General features: G+C 39.2%; 1 protein-coding gene across 1 annotated transcript in view; it reads left to right on the top strand.

The window, feature by feature from the left end:
- The window catches only part of LRP2 (LDL receptor related protein 2), a 196,594-nt gene that overhangs the window by 45,144 nt on the left and 123,642 nt on the right, over nt 1-27,808 (top strand). The window contains exons 5-13 of the mRNA XM_060301487.1: nt 8,866-8,976; nt 9,282-9,392; nt 10,824-10,943; nt 12,095-12,247; nt 13,846-13,965; nt 19,003-19,131; nt 20,835-21,004; nt 25,065-25,288; nt 27,178-27,384. Of these exons, the coding sequence (XP_060157470.1) occupies nt 8,866-8,976; nt 9,282-9,392; nt 10,824-10,943; nt 12,095-12,247; nt 13,846-13,965; nt 19,003-19,131; nt 20,835-21,004; nt 25,065-25,288; nt 27,178-27,384 (1,345 nt within the window). The remainder of the gene's footprint in view (nt 1-8,865; nt 8,977-9,281; nt 9,393-10,823; nt 10,944-12,094; nt 12,248-13,845; nt 13,966-19,002; nt 19,132-20,834; nt 21,005-25,064; nt 25,289-27,177; nt 27,385-27,808) is intronic.

A 27,808-nucleotide genomic window follows, 5' to 3' on the forward strand; every position in this document is an offset into this window, starting at 1 on the left:
AGGTAAGGGTAGACGAACCAGGATATTAACCTAGGTCTAAACCCTATGCCCATGCTCTTGGAATACTTTACTTTTGTATAAGAAGTTTACAGAGCATTTTTGCCTATAGGTTACTTAGCTATTTTATTATTAAAATGATTGTTTAAAGCTTTTCATTATGGAAGGTTTTAAACATAATCAAAAGCAGAGTGATTACATCAACTCATAGCTAATTTTGTCTTACCTATATCTCTTCTCTCCATTATTTTGAAGCAGTTCTCAGATATCATATAAGTTTGTCTTTAAATAATTCAGTATCTATATTGCTAAAATATAAGGACTGAAACATTACAGTATCATGATCATACATAAAAGTTAATAACTGTTCTTTAAAGTAATCAGATATCCATTCAGTTTTAAAAATTCTTCAATTGGCTTATTATTTTTTTACAGTGTCATTTAAATAAAAATCCAAAGAAAATCTATATGTTGGAGTTAGCAAGTGACTTGTTCTGGAGTTTCCCATAGTCTGGGTTTTGCTCATTGCACCCACCCTCTGATGTCCTTTAACATGTTCTTCTGTCCCCTGTATTTCCTAGAAATTGGTAGCGAGATCTAGAGTAAGGTTTTTCCATCTTGGAAATAATGACATTTGGGTCCAAATCATTCTTTATTGTGGGGAGCTGTCCTGTGCATTGTAGAATAGCTATCAGTATCCTTGGCCTCTATCCACTAGAAGCCAGCAGCACCTCCCAATTGTGATGGCCAAAAATGTCTCTAGACAGTGTCAAATGTCCTCTGGGAGCAGAATTCCCCTCCCCTGCTCCAGCTGAAAATAGCACTAGTCTAGAGGCTTGAACACATGCAAGGTTGTGTGTGTGTGTGTGTGTGTGTGTGTGTGTATAAGGGCAACAACACTTTGTATATAAAGGTATGTATTTCCATCAGGAGGCACCTAATGTCTAACTGCCCCTTTGTGATATTAGCAGCCATTGATAATCATGCTAAGATCCATTTAGTCCTAGAGGTACTTAGCTATTTTAAATGTCACTTCAGATATATAGCAACTGTTTAATTAGTTGTTTTAAATTACAATGTTCCCACATAATGGAGGATTAAGTGAGGCTTAGACAGAAAACCTTTTTGTGAGATATGACACTTTGTTCTATTGTTTTTGGAGTCATGATGAATAGGAAAATTACTTTTGGACAAACTTAGAATCAGTTTATGAATATAGCTTTAATTTGTCTATTTCTCAGAAATAAGATTGTCTATAGGAATGGGTCTTCTAGGCACTAGAAACCACTTAAATATAGTGGAGGATGTTGGAAAACTGCCAAGAAGGACTTATTTCTTTTCCCCAAATATTTGAAAGGATCAGGAAGCTTGACTCTGTAGTTCATAGTCCCGCCTGTCAGATCAGACCCCTAGGATATAGTTCTTACTCTTTCGAGCTTCTAAGATCAAGGTCTTGAGCTCCAAGACAGAGCACCTTGTGTCCATTCCAAGCACTCCTTTTATATAACAATGAATGGTGTGTAAGGGTCCACTCAGGGAAGCAGGGAGAAGGGAGGGAAAAGAATGGGTGAGATGGCAAGAAAGGCAAGGGTATTAAGGTCCCAATAAAAAGATTATCCTTGAAATAAATAGTTTCGTATCATATTTGGTCTTTTTGTCTGCTGTGTTCCTATATGCATAAGGCATAAGATATTTTTGGTTATTCTACTGTTTGAGGACTTTCTGAAAATATATGTGTGTGTGTGTGTGTGTGTGTGTGTGTGTGTGTACAGCTATGAAACAGGTAAAAGTTCATTTTTCCTAAGTTATTTTGCTCTTCAGTCTGGCCATCTGTAAAATGACACCTGCTATTAAACAGTTTGTCAATTATCACTATTTTTTAAGGAACAGAGAGTTGAAACTGCCATCCATTTTGCTTTTAATGGGATTAGCATCAAGGAAAACCCACTCACTCAGAGTCTAAGATAAACATCGGAACAATGCAGCAATTATGGGTCATTCAATTAATAATGTTGCACTGACTTTCCATTGCTCAAAAATAGTATAATTTTTTCTTAGCTAAGTAAACAGATTATTTCATCTTTATCAAGTACCATATTAGCATGCTTTTGGTGTGAGTAAAACTATTGCTAATTATCATTGGTTTGCAGCACTTCTCTTTTGTTACTTAGGAATGCCAAAGAAAGGGTCAAATCCTTGTTACAATGAAGGCTTTCTTGCCGGTAATCAGCAGTATTTGGTCTGCCTGCCACGGGGGCGGCTTCGTCTCTGAAGTTTTATTTCTACTGACTTTCTGTTCTTTAGAATTTTGTATATCTAACTTTATATTTCTAACTGTTGAAACTCCAACTGGGGGCATAACTGGGAGGGAGTGAAGAGGAGGGATAAGTCATTCTTTGGACAGTGATGCCTGGTGACGGACATGTTCATCAAACTCAGCCCCACTGTGCCTCGCTCTTACTATTCTCTCTACTCGAGGTGAGAAGGAAGAAGCAGACTGACCGCATCTTACATATAACGTCACAGACGGACCTTTTTTTTTTTTTTTTAGCAGTTTGAGATAGGATTCAGAGCCCTGAAACCTTGAGGAAAGAGAAAAATCTCTTATTTAGTCTTCATCTTACAAGCACATTATAAATATCTCCCATCTTTTAAAAGACCCTAAGATCCCTCTCAGCTGTTACCCTACTTCTCTGCTCCCTTTCACAGCAAAGTTACATAGAATTGTCTTTAATCATTGTCTATCTCCATTTCCTCTCCTTCTTTCTTTCTTGAACTCATTGAAAACAGTCCATCTCCAGATCTCCCAAAGACATTCTTGTCAGTGTCACCAGTGACCTCCATGTTGATAACCCTAATAGTTCTTGTTCAAACATCACCTTATCAGAGAGCTACTCCTCACTGTTACTCTTTCTCATTTATTTCACTGTCTGTTCTTCCACCCTCCTAAATAGAATGTAAGTTCCATGAGAGCAGGGATTTTATGAAGTTCATCACTTTCTCTAGTACTTAGCAGTCCCGTTACTATCTGTTGAATGAAATAGTTTTAAAAAGCTGTGTTACTTCACCTATAATTTCATTTATAATCCCTTTATCCAGTTCTTAGCACGGTGTCTAGGAAGGTGGATTTCAATAAATATATGTTGCATTATTCCCTGGAGCATTTGAGGCACAGTGTTCCATCCTGTGGCTCAGTGACTCCATTGCTAGGGCTCATGTGAGATTTTTATTATTTTTCAAAAAATTAGAACTATGTCAGTCTTAACCTCCTTTGCAGATTTTGGTGATAGTTCTGTGTATGTGAAGAAAGAGGTACTGCAGATCCAAACTCTTCAGAACAGGCCTTTTGGGTGCTTTTTAAACTTAGGTCTGAGATCAGGTCACCATGGATAGAGACCAGATAGGGATTTAGGACTTCAGACCCAGTAGTTCAAAGCGAGGGCGGTAAGGGAAACTATATAAGTGAATGTCTTTCCCTTTTTGGCTTCAGGCTCCTGAAAGCTGCTCAGACTAAACTTGATGTTAGTCCAATTCTAGTAGCCCGTGGGAAGACCATATTTACTTTCTCTTTCCAAGGTACTGAATTGTTATTCACACTTTATAAATATTATGTATATGCTTTTCATTGAAAGGCTCCTCAAATTATTTTTGGAGGGCTTCCCTGGTGGCACAGTGGTTGAGAGTCCGCCTGCCGATGCAGGGGACGCAGGTTCGTGCCCCGGTCCTGGAAGATCCCACATGCTGCGGAGCGGCTGGGCCCATGAGCCATGGCCGCTGAGCCTGCGTGTCCGGAGCCTGTGCTCCGCAACGGGAGAGGCCACAACGGTGAGAGGCCCACGTACCGCAAAAAAACCCACATATATATATATATATATATTTTTTTTTTTTGGAAAGAGGCAGGAAATGCTTCTCTGTTGTCCTCTTGCATGTTACTGCACTCCCTAGATGCTAGTCCGTGATGACAGTCACTTCAGGGACTTGAAGTTGACTGACACAGGAGGTGGGGGGTCAGAGAGGAATAAGTTGGTCTCCTGCTGCTTTGTGGTCTGTTTTTTTTTGGTATGGACTCTCTTGTTTGTCCTGGTACTCTTGGAGAGCTCTGTTTCCTAGCATAGGGTTTCCTGGATTTCTTCGATTATACCAGATTGAAGTCCTTAGTAGAATATGCCATAATTTGATGAAATTTAGATTTGGCCTGACTTCTCCAGACTTCCCAAAGTGGAATGAGAAACTGAAAGGAAGAAAGAAAAACTTTCCCTTGCGTTGCTTCTTCTCTTTCTTTTCATGCTATCTTTTAAAGATTATTTCCTTTCATTCAATTTCATTCTTCCTCCTGTAATTTTCTCTTCCTATTACTCTGAAGCCTGTAAGTGGTAGCAATACCTATTATAGTGGTTAGGAACAAGCGTAGTGGGGCCAGGTTGCTGAATTTGAGTTCAGGTTCTCCAGCTGACCAGTCGTATGACCTTTTTCAAATTGTCTAACCTCTCTGTACCTCAGAGAGGCATGTGTGTAAGATCTCTAAAATGGAAACAATAGCGTAACTACTTCATTGGGTTGTTATAAGAACAAAATGAGTTCATACACATTGAGTACTTGAACAGGCTTCTGGCACATAGTTTTCAATACGTGTTATTGATGATTATTATTGTTTTTGCTTATTTAACTTCGCGGATGGTACTTGCAGCTAAGTGCTGGTGGCCAAACTAGTAAACTTCTTCTGGCAAATCATTACTCTGACTGGATTATCCTGCCTTGGAACCAGGCTAACATAAAGTAACTTATAAAGGATGACTTCAAGACCTTGAAAAGTCCCAGGTGTCTGGGCAGGACTTATATCAGTAACTTCTTGTTTTCCTTTTAATCTTGGCTTAAGTGTCATAATATACCTTTAAGAGGCCCTCTCTTTCTTTAGAATCAATTTGTCTTCTTTTTGGCTATTTTGTCAAAATCTGAGAACAGAATGTATTTATAGCCTTCCTGTCAAGATAATAAAGAGTAGTGCCTAATATGTATGTCTTACCCTGCTGTGAATGATTTCCATTCTGGGAGGCCTACGAGTTTCTCAAACCACATCTTCCTCCTTGATTATGTAAACAGAACTATAGCATGGAAATTTCTTGCTTCAAGCCAAATCATTAGCAGAGAAAACATTAAAAAAGTCTTCAGGCACCAATCTGACATGTATATTTGGAGACAGCTCCCAATTTCGAGGAGCAAACATGGACATGTATCGTTTGGAAGTTGGAGAAAGGAAGGGAGAGGGAAAATGTGGTGTGAATGAGGACGTTCTGTTTTAAAATTTTTTTAACATCTTTATTGGAGTATAATTGCTTTACAATAGTGTGTTAGTTTCTGCTTTATAACAAAGTGAATCAGTTATATGTATACATATGTTCCCATATCTCTTCCCTCTTGTGTCTCCCTCCCTCCCACCCTCCCTATCCCACCCCTCTAGGTGGTCACAAAGCACCGAGCTGATCTCCCTGTGCTATGCGGCTGCTTCCCGCTCGCTATCTACTTTACATTTGGTAGTGTATATATGTCCATGCCACTCTCTCACTTCGTCCCAGCTTACCCTTCCCCCTCCCCATGTCCTCAAGTCCATTCTCTAGTAGGTCTGTGTCTTTATTCCCATCTTGCCCCTAGGTTCTTCATGAACTTTTTTTTTTTCTTAGATTCCATATATACATGTTAGCATATGGTATTTGTTTTTCTCTTTCTGACTTACTTCACTCTGTATGACAGTCTCTAGATGCATTCATGTCTCTACAAATGACCCAATTTAGTTCCTTTTTATGGCTGAGTAATATTCCATTGTATGTATGTGCCACATCTTCTTTATCCATTCATCTGTCGATGGACACTTAGGTTGCTTCCATGTCCTGGCTATTGTAAATAGAGCCGCAAAACAGTATGGAGCTTCCTTAAAAAACTAAAAATAGAACTACCATACGACCCAGCAATCCCGCTACTGAGCATATACCCTGAGAAGACCATAATTCAAAAAGAGTCATGTACCACAATGTTCAATGAGGACGTTCTTGCATTTTTGTATCAGACAAACTTTAGAGGTCTGGGCCTTAGTTAATAGGCGTTTGTCCATCTTTCCATTAAAACAAAACTTAGCAGGATGAGTTTCTCTGGTGTTCTTGTGCAGTGTCTCCTCTCTTACTACACTTCCCCTTTACTTTAAGTCCTGTAGGACATTTCAGCTACATGATGGATTTGCTCCATGGGAAAAAGTTTACAAGGTTAGGCTCAGACTCTCCAGGCAAATAAACCAAAAAGTAAGACTTTAGAGATCCCCTATCACAAAGTATTGTGACTTCCTCTTTTCTGGGGTAGATTGAAACCCATTAATTAATACTGTTAGCAGTAGAAATCTTTAAAGGGAGTAGAATCTGTTCATTTCTTACTTTGCTTAGTGTACAACTTGGACCTGTTCCCTCTGTGTGTGTATCCAAAGGGGGAAAAACTTTTGGAAACAGTTTTCCAAATCTTTTGTGTATTTTGTGTCTTGGCTCTGTGCAGTCTTTACTATGGGCATACCCCTCCACTTAATCATACACAGAAGAGACCAGAAGGTGTACAGGGGTTGAGGCAAGTCCTTAGCTGATTGACAGAGATTCATTATCAGTGTGGACAGAGACAAGAAAGCTGTTCATTCTTCATTCCAAGTGTCAAACTGCTGACCTCTAACCATTCCAATACCCTCTCTGATGACATCAAGCTGGCCTTGTTTGTTGGGGGAATGAGCCATGTCAGCAAACTTTTAGTCTTGTTAGTGGATACTGGTTTTCCGTTTTATGGGACTGGTTCTCAAAAAGACGGACAGGGAGAACAAGAGATCTGCCCAGCATATTTGTCTCAGATCCTTCATATCTACAATAATCACCTTAAATGAAAGAGTCACAGTCCAAGCCCAAATAAATTTTCCTGCTGATGGATAACTTCTCTATTGCAAAGAGTTGGGTGTTCTAAGATTTCTTTCCTGCCTGCTGCTCTCTTGAAAGGCTAGATGGCATACTGACCCTAAACGCTATCCGGCACATGGGGGAAAGGAATCGCTTGCTGGACTCAGCTGGCTTCTAGGTATCTCTTGAAGGCAGAATTACTTAACTGAGCTGTGTGACCCTTTGAAGGTGCATCTGCAATGTGCACCATCTCAGTGATGAAAAGACATCAATAACCCTAAACACTAGCTGGTTCTTGGGCTATTAAAAAATAAAATAGGGGCTTCCCTGGTGGCGCAGTGGTTGAGAATCTGCCTACTAATGCAGGGGACACGGGTTCGAGCCCTGGTCTGGGAAGATCCCATATGCCACGGAGCAACAAGGCCCGTGAGCCACAACTACTGAGCCTGTGCGTCTGGAGCCTGTGCTCTGCAACAGGAGAGACCGCGATAGTGAGAGGCCTGCGCACCGCGATGAAGAGTGGCCCCCGCTTGCCACAACTAGAGAAAGCCCTCACACAGAAACAAAGACCCAACACAGACAAAAATAAATGCATAAACAAGTGTGGGGTTTAAAAAATATAAATAAATAAAATAAAATTCAGAAAAATTAGAAATTTTAATCAGTTATTAAATGCCTTCCATTTTAGTATATGATTGACTACATGTAACTTTGGCAGTTAAAGTATTTAAAGACACTTAACAGACTAGTTTTGAACTTCTGGAGATGAGAATATTTGTGCTTATTCCTTTATTGGGGGACTTCACAAAATGGGACTGTACTCTCTGGTGTTGGAGACATACCCTTTTCTTACTTAAAAAGAAATCAGAAGAGAATCTGAGAGTCATTGTGAAAACAATCTTTAATGAAAGAAAGAATGGACCAAGAAAGATATCATACTTGTGAGAGGGAGGCTATTAAAAGATCATAAAAGGCAGACATTCAAACTATTTTTAAAAGCTTTTTTAAGTGATAACTCTAGCAATACCAAGCAGTTCTGGAGCACAGTGAGTAATGACCCAGTCCCTGTACTGAGTGATGGGGATTTAAAAATGAGTAAGACAGGATCCTTGATCTCAGAGGGTTTCATGATGTCATGGGGGAAACAGATAATCAACCAATAGGATGAAGCCTACACTTAGGGATCATGAGAGATACATGTTCCAAGTGTGGGGAAGCACAGGGGAGAGACTGACAGTACCTTTTTTCTTCAAGGGGCATGCTGATTTTTCCAGTGAGATCTCAAAAACCAGAGTTAAGCATCTGGTTAATAGCAGTGAAGTGACCATATGTGCATAATGTGGTAGCAGTTATTCAGGCTTTTCAAAAAGCTTTACTAGACATTGTCCTTTGAGGTCCCTGTACCCTGTGAAGGAACTTATCCAAATGTGTGGATGGGGAAGTGGTGACACAAAGAGGATGAACAACTTGAGTAAGAGTAAATAGATACTGAGTGGTACCCCAGGTCCCAGGTTTCCTGGCTTCTAGGCCTGTTTTCTTTCTATGACCCTCCAGCCAAAGAACTGGCCCTTCGTTTCCCAAAGCATATGTGGTGGTACATTACTTTCCTGGGATGTTATTTGTATTATGTAAACGAAGGTTCCATTTTGAAATAAGTTGAATTTCTTCTCATTCTTCAACTTGAAACTCGCAAGTCACTTCAGAGGAGACTTCCCTGGGCTCCCATTCCCTCCTACTATGCACTCTTTCGGCACTCTGTACTTCCCACATTAAGCATGTAATCCAGTTTGTAATTTGCTGTTTGTGTCATTCTTAGGTTATCCAGAGAATGTATCTTTTGTTTACCAATGTATGCTTAGCAGTTAGCGTCTAGAATATAGTAGTCACTCAAGAAGTGATTGCTAAAGCAACGTCTTCATTTAAGGTTTGCGTGCTCTTTCTGTTCTTTCAGGATACCCAATATGTGAGCAGAAAACTTGTGCCAATGGAGCCTGCTATAACACCAGTCAGAAGTGTGATGGGGAAACGGATTGCAGAGACGCCTCTGATGAACTCAACTGCAGTAAGTAATATGGTGAAGCTGGTTTATACTGGCCAGTTATGCACATTTCCAAGTTTGTGTTCAGTGAATTCATGTTGGTAGCTTGAAGTCAGCCACGGTGGAGTATTTACACCATGGAAATTGGCAGATACTACAGGTGAGGACTTTTATGTTCCTGGAGAACTGGTTATTAAACATTTACCAGAACACTACTGCATAATAAGAATCTCTCTTTAAACTTGAGACAGAATCTTCCTATGAAATTAAGTGGCTACAGTGGAATTGAAATTCTCTCTTTTCTTTCCCTTCTTAACCTTGTGTCCCAGCTCACCGATGCTTGCGCAGTGAGTTTCAGTGTGACAGTGGGGAGTGCATTTATAAAACCTACGTCTGCGACCATGACCTTGACTGTGAAGATGGCAGTGATGAACGTTCTTGCAGTACGGTGATTTCCTTACGTTGGGTCATGCTGTTAGGAGTGTTTTTGTGTTTTTTCTTTTTTCTCCCTACCAATGTGCTACTTTTTTCAAATCACAGAGTCACTATGTCTGATGGCAAAGGGAGCCAGACTGTCATTTAGGGCCCATGGCATGAGCCTCAGCAGTGTTGCTGAACTTGGACTTCTTTAATTTCCAAGAATCTGTGTAGAGTTGAAGGGTTGCTGATGGACAGTTTGCATTCTTTCCTTAGGCTACAAAGATACAGAGTGTATTGTATCACTGGACTCTCAAATTACTCATATCTCAGGAATGGGTCTAATAACCTTCACAGGGTGAGAGAAGGGCTTAGAAAGGGAGACAAGGTCCCTAATAGTAACGGCCCTAACTCTCCTCTCTACTTTGAAATTCTTACCACATTAAAATCACGAGTTGGGAAAGTTTCAGTATGGTTGCAGGTGGCTTTTTTTTTTTTTTTTTTTTTTTGCGGTGTGCGGGCCTCTCACTGTTGTGGCCTCTCCTGTTGCAGAGCACAGGCTCCGGACGCGCAGGCTCAGCGGCCATGGCTCACGGGCCCAGCCGCTCCGCGGCATGTGGGATCTTCCCAGACCGGGGCACGAACCCGTGTCCCCTGCATCGGCAGGCGGACTCTCAACCACTGCGCCACCAGGGAAGCCCCGCAGGTGGCTTTCGTTACCTCCACATTTTCACTCTGACCCTCCTTTTCTTTCCATGATATTGCCTGCAATGCACACGAACGCTCTCATTGTTGCCACCTCCGGACTCATTTTATTAGAATATGAAATCTCCATGAGAGAGTTTTATAAATTCCAATAAATTGACAGGTTTTTTTTTTTTTCTGGTGGTCACTTATTTACCAGAATGAAGGATTTTCTACACACCCATTTTGATTGGTGGGTAACCATGCCTTAGAAGTTGTTAAATATTTTCAGTATCGCTCTAATTTTCTGTGAGCCATGCCTGATTTCTTTTCTGGCGCCTGTGCTTGTTTCAGGGACTGTATTGAGAAGAATGTGACATCATGGAAGGTGTTACTCAGAATCATTAGGTCCTAGATAGCAATGACTGTGCTTGTGGTCAAGTAAGAGAATGTTGGCCATTGGCGTGTCTATAGCATCTTTGTCAGTCTGTGTTCTCTGTTCTGTGACAACATATAACATAACTGTCTTGTTTTTAATCTTGATGCACCTGAGTTCATGTCCTGGACCCAAAGCTGCTGTTTTCTTCTCCTCCTTCTCCTCTTCTCTCTCCTTCTCTTCCTCCTCTTTTTCATTTTTGTCAAGATAGTTAAGGAACTAAACGGGCACAGAAATTTCAGTTTCTAGGAGCTCAGTTTAGGTGGCAAGATGAGCACTTTGATTTTTCCTGAGTGGTTTGTACCTTTGGAGTGCAGCTGTCATTTTCTTCCAGGTTCTTATCAGACCTGCAAAGGTAACGAATTCACTTGCCCCAACGGCTTCTGCATTAATCAAAATTGGGTTTGTGATGGAGAAGGTGACTGTGTAGATAATGCCGATGAAGACGGATGCGGTAAGGAGGGGAAGAGCTTCTGATTGGAAAGTGTTTTCTTAAAGTGTTTTCCAGAACTTGTTTTTCCTACTTTCCTTGTTACAAATTATCTGTGTGACATGCAAGTTTCTGGATTGGCTGGGCTTAAGGGGAATTAGTGGATGGGGAGGAAAGAAGTGATTCCACTAGCTTTTCCTAAAAAGACCCCAAACTCAAATATAACATAAATTATAATCCTTTCCTGCCAATACTAAGGCCAAATAGGTAGGACAGTCTCTCCCCTGTCTATAGCCCTATCCAAGGTTTTCCCTTTAAGACTCTTATTTTAATTAGATGTATCTATATAAAAATAAGTAGGCTGGGGAAGGAGGGAAAATGTGATTTGTCTCAAGACCTTATAACCTTGAAAAATGACTTAGAGCTGGAGATTGTTAGTTGTGGGAAAGGCCACTCTCCAGGGAAGTGAGAAGGAGATTGTCAGTGATATTTGCCCCCTTCACCATGCTGTTATCATCAGCAGTAGTACCTCCAAGAGTTCAGAAGTTGCTGACACCATGAATAAAGCACGTCACCTTTGTGGGTCTAGCCCCAGGTATTGGGTTGGCCAAAAAGTTCGTTCAGCTTTTTCTGTAAGATTTTTATATTAAGAATGATGCTTGTTCTGGGAACATCCATTTGTTTCATGTTTCAGTGATCCAAGAAGTTGTTTTCCTACATTTGGGTGTTTCTTACACTGTTGACATTTCACTAAAGAAACGAAACAAAAACTGAACAACTCAAAATGACACACACACACACATAAAAACAAACATAGGAATCCTGGCATTACCTTGATAGCCCTATAGTTCTATTGTTCATGATTTAATTAACTAAATGTTCTCCTATGGATTATTCATCTAGTTTGTTGATAATTCAGGCCCACTTCTGCTTCCTCCTCTTATCTGGCTGGGAGTTGCTTCCCCTAGAAAGAGTGGAACTTAATGCCATTTGCCACTGCTTAGCATCTCAATAAAAGGTCAGTCGTAGAGTTAGAAACTACTAGTTTACTGTGAAATATAGGTCATTTGTAGACTTCTTGTCTACCTGATCTCTATCCTCTCTTAACCATGTATTGAAAAAGAGTTGGCTCTGCCTCTAATGTGACCTGTAGTAACTCTCTTTTTTCCCCACAGAAAGCAGAATTAACCGTACTTATGAATGTTACCCAAATGAATGGGCTTGTCCAAAGTCTGGAAAATGCATCCCAATTACTAAAGTTTGTGATGGGACTTCAGATTGTCCGGAAGGAGAAGATGAAAGCAATATCACTGTAGGACAACACTGTGGTGAGTATGGAAATTTATCTGGGCATCTTTCAGGTAAAGGTGTGTCTGTTTCTCTATAACAGATTGCCAAATACAGAGACTGTCAGTTGGTGTTTGCAGAACGAACAGTCCCACGACTTAGTGGCTTTAACCAGCGAACATTTATTATTTCTCACAGTTCTGTGGGTTGGCTAGCTCACTCACATCTCAGGATGCTGCAGTAAAAGCATGGCTAGTCCAGGCTTGTTTGCATGGTGGTGGAAAGGGCAAACCCCAGTGTACAAGCTCTTTTTTTTTTTTTTTTGCTATACGTGGGCCTCTCACTGCTGTGGCCTCTCCCGTTGCGGAGCACAGGCTCCGGACACGCAGGCTCAGCGGCCATGGCTCACGGGCGCAGCCGCTCCGCGGCACGTGGGATCTTCCCGGACCGGGGCACGAACCCATGTCCCCTGCATTGGCAGGCAGACTCTCAACCACTGCGCCCCAGGGAAGCCCTACAAACTCTTTTAAGCCTCTGCTTATGTCATGTTTGCCTAGTGTTCTATTGGCCAAAACAAGTCACAGCAAACCCAGATTCGATGGATTGAAGAAATAGACTCCATCTCTTGATGGGAGGAGCTTAAAAATATTTGTGACTCCCCTCTCCCCCTTCCCAGGAAGAATGGATTTAATGGTAATTGTGATGACTCTAAAGTGTTCTGGAGATTTTATTCCCTGGCTTATACCTATGGAAAAAGTGTTGTCTGGATATACTCCAAGAAGCTTCTGGTTTCAGGGATATGTACTTTTGAGTCAGTGTTTCTTTTTTCCTCCTGTGGCTGTAGAATATTCCCCCACCATCAACCATCAATTCTGTGGACAACTGACTTTCCTGTAAGAAAATATAATTCATGACCTTGATTTTATCAATAGCACTCTCTCTAAATTATCTAGTAGTTGCCTAGCAGTGGCCATTAACTATAACCCTAAAGTTTTGGGGATTTTTTCCCCTGGAAAAAAGAGACTTCTATGGCTTCTTTTTGGCATTTCATTTGGGGACCCTTTTAAATAGTCATAGTACAAAAGTTAGAAAACTAAAATTAACAGAAAAATATAGTCACCTGAAATTCCACCACTTGAAGCTAGCCATGATTAATTAACTTTTTAGTGTTAAAAGTTAAGAGTTTAGTGTTTAGTGTCCAGTGACTTGGGAATTCTTGGGAATTTCCTTCTATGATGTTGACACAAAGATAGACTTATGACCAGATTTTTCCATAAACAGCACTTCTGATGGATTTGCTTACACTTAGTTACAACTTGTTAAAAATATGTGCTGAGCTTTTAAAAATTATTATTATTAATTTTTTTACATCTTTATTGGAGTATAATTGCTTTACAATGGTATGTTAGTTTCTACTTTATAACAAAGTGAATCAACTATACGTACACCTATATCTCCATATCTCCTCCCGAGCTTTCTCTTGCATTGTATTGCAGGAAGGCTTGAATGGTGACAGATTTCCTGTGGCTGCTGCATGCTTACTGAGCTTTTACTTTTGAAAGAAGAAGTTCTTACTTCTTGTAAATCAGCCTTGTCCAGAGGTCACCGTTCATTTCACCAAGTGTTTTTCTCTGTTTAGATGTGGATTTGTGTCCGTTCTTAGGCTGTGAGTACCAATGCCACAAGTCACCAGCTGGAGGGATGTGTTACTGTCCCTCAGGTTTTATTGTCAACGAAAATAGCACCCATAACTGTGTCGGTAAGTGACAGGTGGGAGGGCCTGGTCTTTCATCACGGTGCTTGCGCCATTGGTGGGATCCATGCCCTCTAACATCACGGAGTTTGTACTTGTGGATAGGAATGTCTATTAACAAAGAGCAACACAGTCCTCACCGAAAACATGACAGTATGAAGTTTTAACTCTGAGAAGCTTTTGTGAGGCACCCAAGGCGAAAGAGTGGTTGTGTGATGAGTGAGTTGACTAGCGATGCGTATATCTTTCTACCACCCGATGATGGAGGTAGTCTTTTGGTGTTTTGTGTTTTATGTACTTGGAAGCAGAAATGATATAGCCATACTTGTTAAATACAGTTAGCCCTCCCTATCCGTGAATTCCACAACTTCAGATTCAAATCAACTGGGGATTAAAAAAAAAAAAAAAAGGCAGAAAGTTCCAAAAAGCAAAACTTGAACTTTCTGTGTGCAGGCAACTATTTATATAGCACTTAAATTGTCTTTGTAACTATTTACATAGCATTTACATTGTATTGATATTAGACATTATAAGTAATCTAGGGATGATTTAAAGTATATAGGAGGATGTGCCTAGGTTATATGTAAACACTACACCATTTAATATAAGGGACTTGACCATCTTTGGATTTTGGTATCCTGGGGGGTCCTGGAACCGACCCCCGTAGAATGCCAAGGGTCGACTGTACTGAAATACTTCCATGTAGTTGGTAAATAGCTGCTGTCTTGAATCCATCAAGTACCTTACCCTGCTCCTCTGGCCTCTTCCCAGGATGTCCAAACCTTCCCAGGTTCCAGGAACTAGAGAGTGGTCACCCAACACAACAGAGGGTCACCAGGTCACTGATCCACTGACCACACTGGCCAGTCAGTGCCCACGCTGTGCTGGTTGTTAATCCCATTGATTTTCGAAGCTAATACTAAAGAAGAACAAACTCTATCATGTTATTTCCATCCAGTGGCTGGCATTGAATTAGACACCAGTACACTAAATATTTCTGACATCTTTCCTATCTGAAAGATAAGAATGATTTCTCCTACTGGGAAAGTTTTGATTTTGATGTAAGCCAGCTTTGCACCCCACTGTGATTAGGAAGGGGTTCTTATGATGGGAGAATTAGACATGGCCAAGTATCATCAATTTTCAGTTTTTTAGGGTTTGAACAATGAATTTTTAATGCTCTGATTTCTTTTTCCTTCTTTCTAACTTTTGTTATATGAACAACAGACATACTAGCAGAAAGTGACCACAAGGGTTTTTACTGGTGTTGGGAAAAGGCATCTGGAAGGCAACTGAAACAATTCATTACTATGAAGTATTCATCTATGGATCTTCAAAAGATAGATGATTCAGAATTTTACCAGGATATCTGTGTTCTTTTGATACTCCGTAGAAATTTGAGATTCTTTAGGGTTTTTTGGATGAAAACAAACATGGCACACATACGAAATACTTTTAGAAAAGTATTTCTTCTGAAATAATTTCTAAAATATTAATATAATTTGGCCCAAAATATTGAATTTGGATAAACTTAATGAAATTATTCAGTCTTTAGTCTCAGCTCATGGCTTCCAACTTAATTATGGTGGATCTTAATAATTTCCTCATAGTCAGAAAAAATTTTAATGTCAGAAAGACTCTGGGGGGTTCCCTGGTGGTCCAGTGGTTAGGTCTCTGTTTCACTGCTGAGGGCCTGGGTTCGATCCCTGGTCAGGGAACTAAGATCCCACAAGCCATGTGGCACGGCCAAAAAAGAAAAGAAAAGAAAAAAGAAAAAAAGAAAGACTCTGGTTTACAAACTCTTGAGAAAGTCTATTCCTCAGTGTTACTGAGAACTATTGTAATGGGGCTCGCTCATTTACCTGTTGTATGCCAAGATTTTTATATCCGGTAAAGCAATCCAGTTGAGGTTGTTCTTGTGGTGTTCAAAGTAGGTAATTTTAGATTTCTAATATCAGGACCGTGTCCCAAAGTTTGCCCTGGATCTGATTGCTCCTCTTAAGTAACTCTATTCGACAAGACATGTTAAGATTAAATGCTTTATGCAAATCAGCCTGAGAGATCCTGAAGACTCAGGGAGAACTTTGAACTATTGAAGAAAGCGCCCAAATTTCTAATCGTCTCAGAACGTTTTATAAATAAAACATTTATGATCTGCAGTGACCATTAAGTGATATTATAGGACACTTTTTGTGTTTTATTATTATCATTATCATTATCGTAACACTGCAAATTCATTCAAGTCATTTAAAAAGACTTTTCACACAAATGTCCTCATGTGTTAGGTGGTTTTCTGACTTTGGAACCCCTGCTTATGCTTCCTGGCATCACTGCGAGGGCTGCATCCCTTTTTTCTCGGAGTGGTGCTCATCTGTAGGTATAAGGCTGCTCGTGTGTTTTTGCCAAATGTCAGGCTTCTCCACTCCCTTTACTGCCACCCAGCTGCCAATCCGATTTCCAGTCTCTTAGTTTTCTAGGCCTCTCTGCTTTCTCTTAGTAGAAAAGGAATTCCAGTAGAGATACCAGAAGCCATGTTCTCAGTATTACACTAACTTTTCTGTTTTTCCTCTCAGCCCCAAAGAGGAGTTAGGCAAAGGCACCCTTTGCCTCTGAGTTTTGAAGCTTGGTTAACAATGATTTCACATTTCTTTCAAAGAAGACTATATTTTGCCCTCTTTGTAAAGAGAACTCATTAGTTTCAATACATGACACGACAAAACCAGTTACACTTGTTTCAGCTGAGCTTTTAGGGGAAATGTTTAGGTCTGCTCTTTCAAGCGTTTCAAGTCTTTCAAGTTCAGCGAATACTCTCTTTATGGCTGTAATCCTCTGCATGGCTGACTCATCACAGAGGCTTCAGGTGTTGGAAACCTATACAACATTTACCATCTTAGATCTGGCTCCCCAGCGAATGCCTCAGTGGTCATCAAGAATAAAATGGAATAATCCTGACAAGAAATTTTTTTGTCCTTCCGTTCATCTGCTCCTGGTAGCCTTGCCCTGGCAGCGGAGCCTCTGAGGCATGCTGCCGGAGCAGTTTACCGGGGTGATTGTTTCTTATTGACAGGACATGCTGTTTGTTGAGGGAATGACATCGTGGTGCAGAGTTAGAGCAGGAAGGTCATTCAGCATGGTGGGATTTCACACAGCCAGGTGGATCAGAGGGTGTCCAAGGGGGTCTATGCTAAAAAACATTTTTTTGAATTACTTTCAAAGCAGTATTTGTTGGTAGGCGGGGACAAAGAATAAAAAGGAAAGTAGATCAAGGTAATGGGCTGGAGTATTGTAAAGCAGCATTTTAGTGTTTTTTACAGTTTCTACTACCTTTTCTAGTCTCTTGAAAACCTCAGGTCTCCTTTCATTTTTCTTGTCTTCCCTTTGGCTGACAATGGATACTAATTAGGCTTCATTCTTCTTCATAATGGAGAATAGAATCTTATTCAGTCATTAAAATTGACAGTGTTTATACACTTATTTAAACCTGTAAAGTATTTGTAGCCCAGGTGATAGGAAGGGCATTTGCACCCAAGAATTCCTAGTTATGACTTCACCCTCTTTTTGACATGAGAACTGCTCCCAGGGTGACTCCAGACCCTTAGACATAGTCATAGTGTCTTGCATTCAGAATGAGGTCATGACACCCTGGGAGTTTGAGGGCGAATGTCCTGTACTTTTATTCCTGCTGAAGCGAAGCCTCACGTGGTGCTTTCTTAGGGCTGAGGCGAGAGCACAGGAGACATAGATCAAATGTGGGCCTTTTATTTTTACCCACATGGCCTTTTATCTTGTCATGTCCAAATTGGATTAATTTTTTCTTCGTCACGGTCCTTGGAATGAAAGATATGCTGGTCAATGTTTTGTTATACTTGGTCTGGAGGGTAAATGGGAACTGTTATCTTGATCTCAGGACTTTCTTGGTCTTTCTTGCTGGGGAGTCACGAGATGGTGGGCCATCCAGCAGGTGTGGTAGAACTCAACTCACAACTCTGTAACTGTGATCGGATCCTAGAAATTCTGGAGAATCCTAGACCTGAGGGTCTCAGGAATTATAATTTACTTGAGAATTTCCTGAAGCCCTGGGGGGTGGGAACATTGTTGGTTTAGGCTGTGGAGGTCATTCTCCAAGGGAAGAGAGCAGGGTGAAGGAGAGTGAAGAGTGGATGTGAACTTGGGGGGTCAAATGAAATATTTGGCACCGGTGGACCAAAGATAGACAATTTCTGTGCCCCTTAAGCTTTATAATCTTTGAGAAAGACACTTTCTTTCCCCCGCATACTGTATTGTTTATATGTCAATTATATTGAAACTCTTCTTACACGGTAGAACTGAGACTGTTATGGCATTGAACAGAGCTCTATTGTGTTATGGATTTTCAATAAGCGCTTATTAAATGAATGAATAATGCTAATGAATAATCAGAAGAGAATATATTTTTCATGTCTTAAAAATGATTTTAATTTTGGTTACGATTTTTGACATCAGAGAAAAGGCAGCTGGGTAAACAGACCTTTGCAGATACTTTATTGCAGGCACAGATTTGTGTCTTACTGAGCCACTGGATATAAGGCAGTTCTTTCTGCAGTGATGGAAATGTCTGTGTCTTCCAGTATGGTAAACACTAATCATATGTAGCATTTGAAAGGGGGCAAGTGTGACTTGGAAATTGAATCATTAAATTTATTTTATTTTAGTTAATCTAAATATAAATTTGAGAAACTGCAGAGGGCAGTGGCTACCATATTGGAAAGCACAGTTTTAAAGGGATGCATTTACACTAAAAGTCAGATATTTTGTAAACCAACATTAACAAATGAAATGCAAAGGCAACGTGTCCAAGCGGTGTTGTGCATCACCTGCAAAGTTATCCTTTACATAGATTTGAAAAAACCTTGGGTTTTCCCTAGTATGATGATGCCTATTTTTTTCCCCCTAGAGGGTACTTACTTAGGCAGGGGCATCACCATATTCCTGTATAGCTTGTCCAAGATTTTTTTCAGAAATGCTGTTAAACATGATTACAAACGGTTATTTCCTATATGGTAGATTTTGATGATTGCCAGATGTGGGGAGTTTGTGACCAGATATGTGAAGACCGAATTGGCCATCACCAGTGCCACTGTGTAGACGGGTATATCTTGGAGCACCAGCAGCGCTGTAAAGCTAATTCTTCTTGTGAGTAAATTAAAGACACTTGTGTTTCTGAACAGTAAACTTCTGATGACTATCCTCTTTCCATAGCAGATGACAAAAAAAATATCAGCATTGATGCGGATGGCAAGGTTTTATTACCACAAATCAGGAGTGGCTCCTGCTGTTGGAAGAATAGGTCAACATTAATTTCATACTTTGGTTATTAGGGACCAACTTGTGGATTAACAGGTTTTTTTTGTTTTTTTAAAATTTTTATTGGTTGCTTGTTCACTTTGGGACTGGAATATTATGTCATCTATCACATAAATTTTATGAGTACATTTGACCTACTTTTAATTACTATACTACCATATGGTGACGAGTACCAATAGGCATTGTTTGTGCAAAATTTAGAAGTGGTTCAAAATGGACCTGCTAAATTTGGATTAGTTTGTGAAAATGCCCTCATTCTAACAGTACTGTGGCAGAGAAAAGTCATGAAAATTTGTTTTAAAAAATTGGGCCTCCCAAAGCATTTTTGTCACCATGGATTTCTGTGTAATAAGATCTTTACTCTTTTTTTCCAATTGTTTCTTTCACACCTGTTTAAGGTGCCTTTGGGGGCTTTCTGAAACTTATCTGCACACATGATCTATGAATTGACCATTTTCTAGTTGTTTTTGTGTTGAAATACTGATATGCTGTGGACGAACTTTTAGATTTTTACAACTGATTTTTACCATTTATTTATTTTTGAATAGATATTATACTCATATTTTCAAAAATTTAAAATTATTTAGAAGATATATGACATCCCCCCACCATCTCTGTTCCCCTCTGCCTAGTTTCCCACTTCTCCTCTCCTATGGATAATCACTGTTTATTTTAATTCTAGAGATTGTTAAATGCATAAATAAGAATATACAAATATAGACACAACCCTATTTTTACATATATGGTGGTAAACTGTACATCTTCATATATGCATAAATGCATAAATAAGAATATACAAATATAGACACAACCCTAGTTTTACATATATGGTGGTAAACTATACATTCTTCATCTTCCTAATGTTGCATACTATATTTTCAAGGGCTTTCCATATCAACACAGACAGCTTTTTTTCATTTTTTAAAAAATTTTGTTGTATTTTTAAATTGAATTATAGTTGATTTCCAGTTTTTCAGGTGTACAGTATTTTTTTAATAGTGGCAAAATCCATTTTTTTGGTTGTATATAATTTATTTAACTAGTCCTTTACTTATGGACTTTCATATTATTTCTTACCCTCTGATATTGTAAACAAGACTTCAGTGAATAACCTTATTCATTTTGCATTCTTGTGAGTATACGGGTACAGCAAATTTGAATCCACCATTGCCATGTTTTTCACAGAGTGGTTTCCCACTAATCCTTAAAATGTGTTTTGTGTTTTACACAATCTAAGGTTGCACCTGGGGTAAGGTGCCCACATCATCAAAGATTCTCGATGATACCTCAGTGTCATTGAACTAGCAATCAGGACATTCGAGTTCTTGGCAGACTCTGTTCCTAACTTACGGTGATTTTGGACATTTCATTAAGCCTCTTTGTGCCTCAATTTGCCCATCTGGAAAATGGATAGAATGACATATATGTGTGCCTCAGAAGGTTTAAAACCAAATAAGAAAACATAGTTGTAAGTTGCTTCATCATCTTTGTTCACTTGAAAGACTGATAATACCTTCCTTCTTCACATTTAGTTGGTGAGGCCTCTGTGATCTTCTCCAATGGTCGGGATTTGCTAAGGGGTGATATTCATGGAAACACCTTTGAGATCCTGGTAGAATCTCAACATCGTGGATCGGCTGTGGGTGTGGATTTTCACTATCACCTACACAGAGTCTTTTGGACTGACATTGTACAAGATAAGGTAAATAGAAATTTCTGGAGTGTAGCTTGGGAGCTGATAGAACTCCAAGCACAAAGTGTTGATAGCTTTTCATTTTTAGGGGAGTAGAGGGGAAAGTTCCTTTGTTTTCTAACAAAAAAGGCCCTTGAGATATTTTATGTTAATCAGCACCTTTTACAGCTATAGTATTACATGTGACCTATTGAACAAAGCACTCTATTATATGGATTAGCCTTGAGCAACTTTTAATTTTATTCGAAATGGAGTCCAAAAGCCTAATTAAAAGAAATAGTAGACATTCTTTCAAAACTGGGTAGATATTTGGTAGTAATTTTTGAAACTTGATCATTTAAAATGTAAAAAGTATTCTGCTTTCCTGTATGATAAAAATCAGATTTTTACCTGCATCTTCTAAATGGAACAGTAATTGAGGATTGAGTAACAAATATTGACAGTATTTTGTTTAACAGCCAAAATTTCATTATGCTCTCTTATTTGGAAAGTGTGATGGATCTGATTTCAACTTTGAGTAATGCAACGGAGATTGTTAAAACATAAATTTTAGAGACTCCTAAAGAGTTATGGAGTTTTATTTCTTCCCTTACATTTCCTTGTACCATTAATAAAATTTTAATTCAATTAACTGATAATTTGCATAAAATTTCTAAAAATTGAGACTTCGAATTAGAAGCAGATCTGACTTAATGACAGAAATCAAAACAAACCACTACCACTTTCTCCACCAAGAAATCCACATTGAATTAAACTTTCTCTAACTACGAAGCATTAGAAATGCAGGCTTTTTTTTGTAAACCCAACTTTTTATATATGCCTCATATGCTTTCAAAGAAACTCCCTGCCCCCAGTAACCCATGATGTAAAATAACAAGTCTCCAGTGAATTCTTTTTTTTTTTAATAGATCTTTATTGGAGTATAATTGCTTCACAATACTGTGTTAGTTTCTGTTGTACATCAAAGTGAATCAGCCATATGCATACATATGTCCCCATATCCCCTCCCTCCTGAGCTTCCCTCCCATCCTCCCTATCCCACCCCTCTAGGTCATCGCAAAGCACCGAGCTGATCTCCCTGTGCTATGCTGCTGCTTCCCACTAGCTAACTATTTTATATTCGGTAGTGTATATATGTCCATGCCACTCTCACTTCGCCCCAGCTTCCCCCTCCCACCCTGTGTCCTCAAGTCCATTCTCTATGTCTACATCTTTATTCCTGCCCTGAAACTAGGTTCATCAGTACCATTTTTTAGTTTTTTTTTTTAGATTCCATATATATGTGTTAGCATAGAGTATTTGTTTTTCTCTTTTTGACTTACTTCACTCTGCATGACAGACTCTAGGTCCATCCATCTCACTACAAATAACTCAATTTTGTTTCTTTTTATGGCTGAGTAATATTCCATTGTATATATGTGCCACATCTTCTTTATCCATTCATCTGTCGATGGACACTTAGGTTGCTTCCATGTCCTGGCTATTGTAAATAGAGCTGCAATGAACATTGTGATACATGTCTCTTTTTGAATTATGGTTTTCTCAGGGTATATGCCCAGTAGTGGGATTGCTGGGTCATATGATAGTTCTATTTTTAGTTTTTTAAGGAAACTCCGTACTCTTTTCCATAGTGGTTGTATCAATTTACATTCCCACCAGCAGTGCAGGAGGGTTCCCTTTTCACCACACCCTTTCCAGCATTTACTGTTTCTAGCTTTTTTGATAATGGCCATTCTGACTGGCATGAGGTGATACCTCATTGCAGTTTTGATTTGCATTTCTCTAATAATTAGTGATGTTGAGCATCTTTTCATGTGCCTCTTGGCCATCTGTATGTCTTCCTTGGTGAAATGTCTATTTAGTTCTTCCATCCATTTTTTTTTTTTTTTTTTGCGGTATGCGGGCCTCTCACCGTTGTGGCCTCTCCCGTTGCGGAGCACAGGCTCCGGACGCACAGGCTCAGCGGCCATGGCTCACCGGCCCAGCCGCTCCGCGGCACGTGGGATCCTCCCGGACCGGGGCACAAACCCGTGTCCCCTGCATCGGCAGGCGGACTCTCAACCACTGTACCACCAGGGAAGCCCTCTTCCACCCATTTTTAAATTGGATTGTTTGTTTTTTTGATATTGAGCTCCACAGACTGGCTGAATGGATACAAAAACAAGACCCATATGTATGCTGTCTACAACAGACCGACTTCAGACCTAGGGACACATACAGACTGAAAGTGAAGGGATGGAAAAAGATATTCCATGAAAGTGGAAATCAAAAGAAAGCTGGAGTAGCAATACTCATATCGGATAAAATAGACTTTAAAATAAAGACTGTTACAAGAGATAAGGAGGGACACTACATAATGATCAAGGGATCAATCCAAGAAGAAGATATAACAATTATAAATGTTTATGTACCCAACATAGGAACACCTCAATACATAAGGCAAATGCTAACAACTGTGAAAGGGAAAATTGACAGTAACACAATAATAGTAGGGGACTTTAACACCCCACTTACACCAATGGACAGATCATCCAAACAGAAAATAAATAAGGAAACACAAGCTTTAAATGACACAATAGACCAGATAGACTTAACTGATATTTTTAGAACATTCCACCCAAAAGTGGAAGAATACACTTTCTTCTCAAGTGCACACGGAACATTTTCCAGGATAGATTCCACCTTGGGTCACAAATCAAGCCTCGGAAAATTTAAGAAAATTGAAATTGTATCAAGCATCTTCTCTGACCACAACGCTATGAGATTGGAAATCAGTTACAGGAAAAAAACTGTAAAAAACACAAACACATGGAGGCTAAACAGTGTGCTACTAAATAACCAACAGATCACTGAAGAAATCAAAGAAATAAAAAAATAAATAGAAACAAATGACAATGAAAACACGATGACCCAAAATCTATGGGACGCAGCAAAAGCAGTTCTAAGGAGGAAGCTTACAGCAATTTAATCTCACCTCAAGAAACAAGAAAAATCTCAAATAAACAATCTGACCCTACACTTAAAACAACTAGAGAAAGAAGAACAAACAAAACCCAAAGTCAGTAGAAGGAAAGAAATCATAAAGATCAGAGCAGAAATAAATAGAAACGAAGAAAACAATAGCAAAGATCAATAAAACTAAAAGCTGGTTCTTTGAGAAGATAAACAAAATTGATAAACCCTTAGCCAGACTCATCAAGGAAGAAAGGGAGAGGACGCACATCAATAAAATTAGAAATGAAAAAGGAGAGATCACAACTGACACCGCAGAAATACAAAAGATTATAAGAGACTACTACAAACAACTATATGCCAATAAAATGGACAAATTCTTGGAAAGGTACAATTTTCCAAGACTGAGCCAGGAAGAATTACAAAATAAATAAACAGACCTATCACAGGTAATGAAATTGAAACCATAATTAAAAATCTTCCAACAAACAAAAGTCCCGGACCACATGGCTTCACAGGAGAATTCTATCAAACATTTAGAGAAGAGCTAACACTGATCCATCTCAAACTCTTCCAAAAAATTGCAGAGGGAGAAACACTCCCAAATTCATTGTATGAAGCCATGATCACCCTGATACCAAAACCAGAAAAAAACATCACAAAAAAAGAAAATTATAGACCAATATCACTGATGAACATAGATGCAAAAATCCTGAACAAAATACTAGCAAACAGAATCCAACAGCACATTAAAAGGATTGTACACCGTGATCAAGTGGGGTTTATCCCAGGAATGCAAGGATTCTTCAATATACGCAAATCAATCCATGTGATACACCATATTAACAAATTGAAGGAGAGAAACCATATGATCACCTCAACAGATGCAGAGAAAGCTTTTGACAAAATTCAACACCCATTTATGATAAAAACTCTCCAGAAAATGGGCATAAAGGGAAACTACCTCAACATAAGAAAGACCATATATGAATTCTTTTTTTTAAAAATCCAAATGACTGATTTGTGCAACAAAGATAGGTCCCTGGAATGAAGTATAGGAAAACTGCTCCCAGTGAATTATGCTTAAGAAGTGTAATAATTTTGGTTTTTCTTTCAGGTTTTTTCAGTTGACATTAATGGTTTAGACATCCAAGAAGTTCTCAATGTTTCTGTTGAAGACCCAGAGAATCTGGCTGTGGACTGGGTAAATAATAAACTTTATGTTGTAGAGACCAATGTCAACTGCATAGATATGGTAAATTTGGATGGAAGCCAACGGATTACCATTATAAGTGAACATTTGGGACATCCTAGAGGAATTGCTGTGGACCCAACTGTTGGGTAAGTTATGTGAAAACATACTGATTCCAGCATTTTTGGAGTTTTATTTCTCCCCCTGTACACAAAACATCCATTGGCATAATTGAAGGTTAATCCTGACTTCTTTAAGTTCTGTACTCTAGAATCCATGTTTATTTCATATCTCTTTTCATAGAAGCTTTAAAGGAGTTGGCTAGATATAATCCAATTTGAGGATATGCAGTCCAAACACACCTACTGGTGTCCTAAAAATATGTGATATTTTGGGGGTATGAGTTTTATTCTTAGTGTTTGCCACATTCTCCTGGCTGAGAAATTGGATTCTGTTTTCTGACTTTAATAGTATTGTCACAACTAAACCATTATTAACATGATCACTCTAACGTAAGTTGTAAAGTTGTTTTAAAGAGGGGATCGATCTGAAACCACTAGGTGGCGTTGCGATGGGCTCTGAATATTCTTTATGTCTCAGCGCAGAGAGAATTCAGCGAGAGGCAAAGTGATGGATAAGAAGTGATTTATTAGAATAGGATGCTTGTGAGGCTTACAAGCCGGCAGGCGAGTGTTGTGTTGCCCTGAGCACTTAGCGGGTTACATTTTTATAATCAAAGGAAGAGAGGGGAGGGGGAGAAGACCACCTTCTTTTTCATTCTTTGAGTCTTCCATCATTAACTCCTCCTATACGTTGGGCGGGGGAGTTTTTGAACCTACATGGTGTCTCCGGGACTGTCACAGCACTATGGAGAAATTATTTCTGGTCTCAGTACAATGAGGGTTTTTCACTTTGAAATATCACCTTTCCATAAGTTATTGTTTTTGCATGTGTGCAAAGAGAATGTCCTAGGGGTCATTCACTTGTTGACATCACTGGGCAGATTGTAGACCTTATTTTCCACTGTTGTTTTATTGTTTTGGGGCGTGTCTCATGCTTCTGTTGCATGGTTTTGTTGGTAAGCAAGTTGGCTCGGTTTTGTTGTTAAGCAAGCCAGCCTGGCTTTGATGCTAAGCGACTTGCTCTGCTTTATGAGTCAAGCAAACCCACATTGTTTCAGGATTTTTCCATTACTTTCTTGAGTGATCATTAACTTACTGTGGTCTCCCAAAGCCCCCTAAAGTTCCCTCTCTATCTGCAGTCCCCTAATGTGGTTTCTAAGCTAACTATTTGATTACCCTGCTCTATCCCCTATCAGATCTATCCCTTTTAGTGATTTCTTGTTAGAGACTGGGGTTGAGATGTCAGTGTTAACACCTCATCACAAGTTGTTCAACTGTGAATCAATCCAGCAAGAGTGATAATGCTTACGTTTCTCCAGGTGTAAATTAAAATTTTCCTGATCTTCACATTTGAGGCCAGTTATGGGAGACTAGCTTTCTCCTAGATTTTCACAGTTGGGTCTTAGGAGCCTTGGATGAACTTGAGGCTACTTAAGTGTTGGTGAATGGTGATTATTCATTTCTATTTCATGATTTCAGCTGTCCTTCCTTGAAAATGATGTATATGTTCTCTAGACTATGCCTTAGAGTGAGGAATTAAGGAGGGAAATGGCTTGATAGTTTTTTCTTTTTTACAGCCTTTTTGCTGGCTGTAAAAAAGAGAAGTGAAGGATGGGGCCAGGGATCAGGGGAGAATATTAAGAAGTTAAGAAGGTAGATATGCATTTTTTTTTTTTTTTTTTGCCTGCCAGTTAGTGCATTTTAATAGTTGCTATTTGGAGTTGTTGACTCTCCTGATTGGCCCTCACAATTTCTGATTTTTAATACTTTAAAATTTCTCTATTGTTTTAAACCCCCATGGTTCTCTAATCAGCTAGAGGAAATTGCCATTGATGCAAACATACAATCTCAAAAAATATTTTCTAGGTAAACTTGTAAAATAACTGATTCTTTCATCTTTTGGTTTTCTTTTGTAGTTATTTATTTTTCTCAGACTGGCAGAGCTTTTCTGGGACACCTAAGATAGAAAGGGCTTTCATGGATGGCTCCAACCGTAAAGACTTGGTGACAAGAAAGCTGGGATGGCCTGCTGGGATAACCCTGGATTTGGTATCAAAGCGTGTTTACTGGGTTGACTCCCGGTTTGATTACATTGAGACTGTAACTTATGATGGAATTCAAAGGTAAGAGGTATTTTTTTTATATCTTTATAAGTTTTGGGGAAATACATAAAATTTATGGAGAGAGAAACTGAAGGACTAGAATTAAAAGATTGCTTTGTTGGTTGACATAACTTGAATGATCTTTGTGTTGGCATTGCACATTGTGACCTGCTCTGAGTTTTAGCTTGTGTTCCATATTAACACTCATTAAATATTACCTACAGCATTTGTTCTTTGATTTCTCTTCTCCAAGCCCTCTCTCACTCCCAGATGAAGCACATTATTTTCATTAACTTCCGAGTCCATTTATTTGTTTGGGTTCCTTATGGTTTGTTTCCAAAGATCACTTTATCTTTTAGCTTTCTATCTTCCCTCCAGTAAATAAGTTTTATTATTTTTTTAACATTATCTGGTGGGAATTAATTGGGTTTTATACTGCTCTTAT

The sequence above is a fragment of the Globicephala melas genome, chromosome 7, assembly GCF_963455315.2.
Source record: "Globicephala melas chromosome 7, mGloMel1.2, whole genome shotgun sequence".
NCBI lineage: Eukaryota > Metazoa > Chordata > Mammalia > Artiodactyla > Delphinidae > Globicephala > Globicephala melas.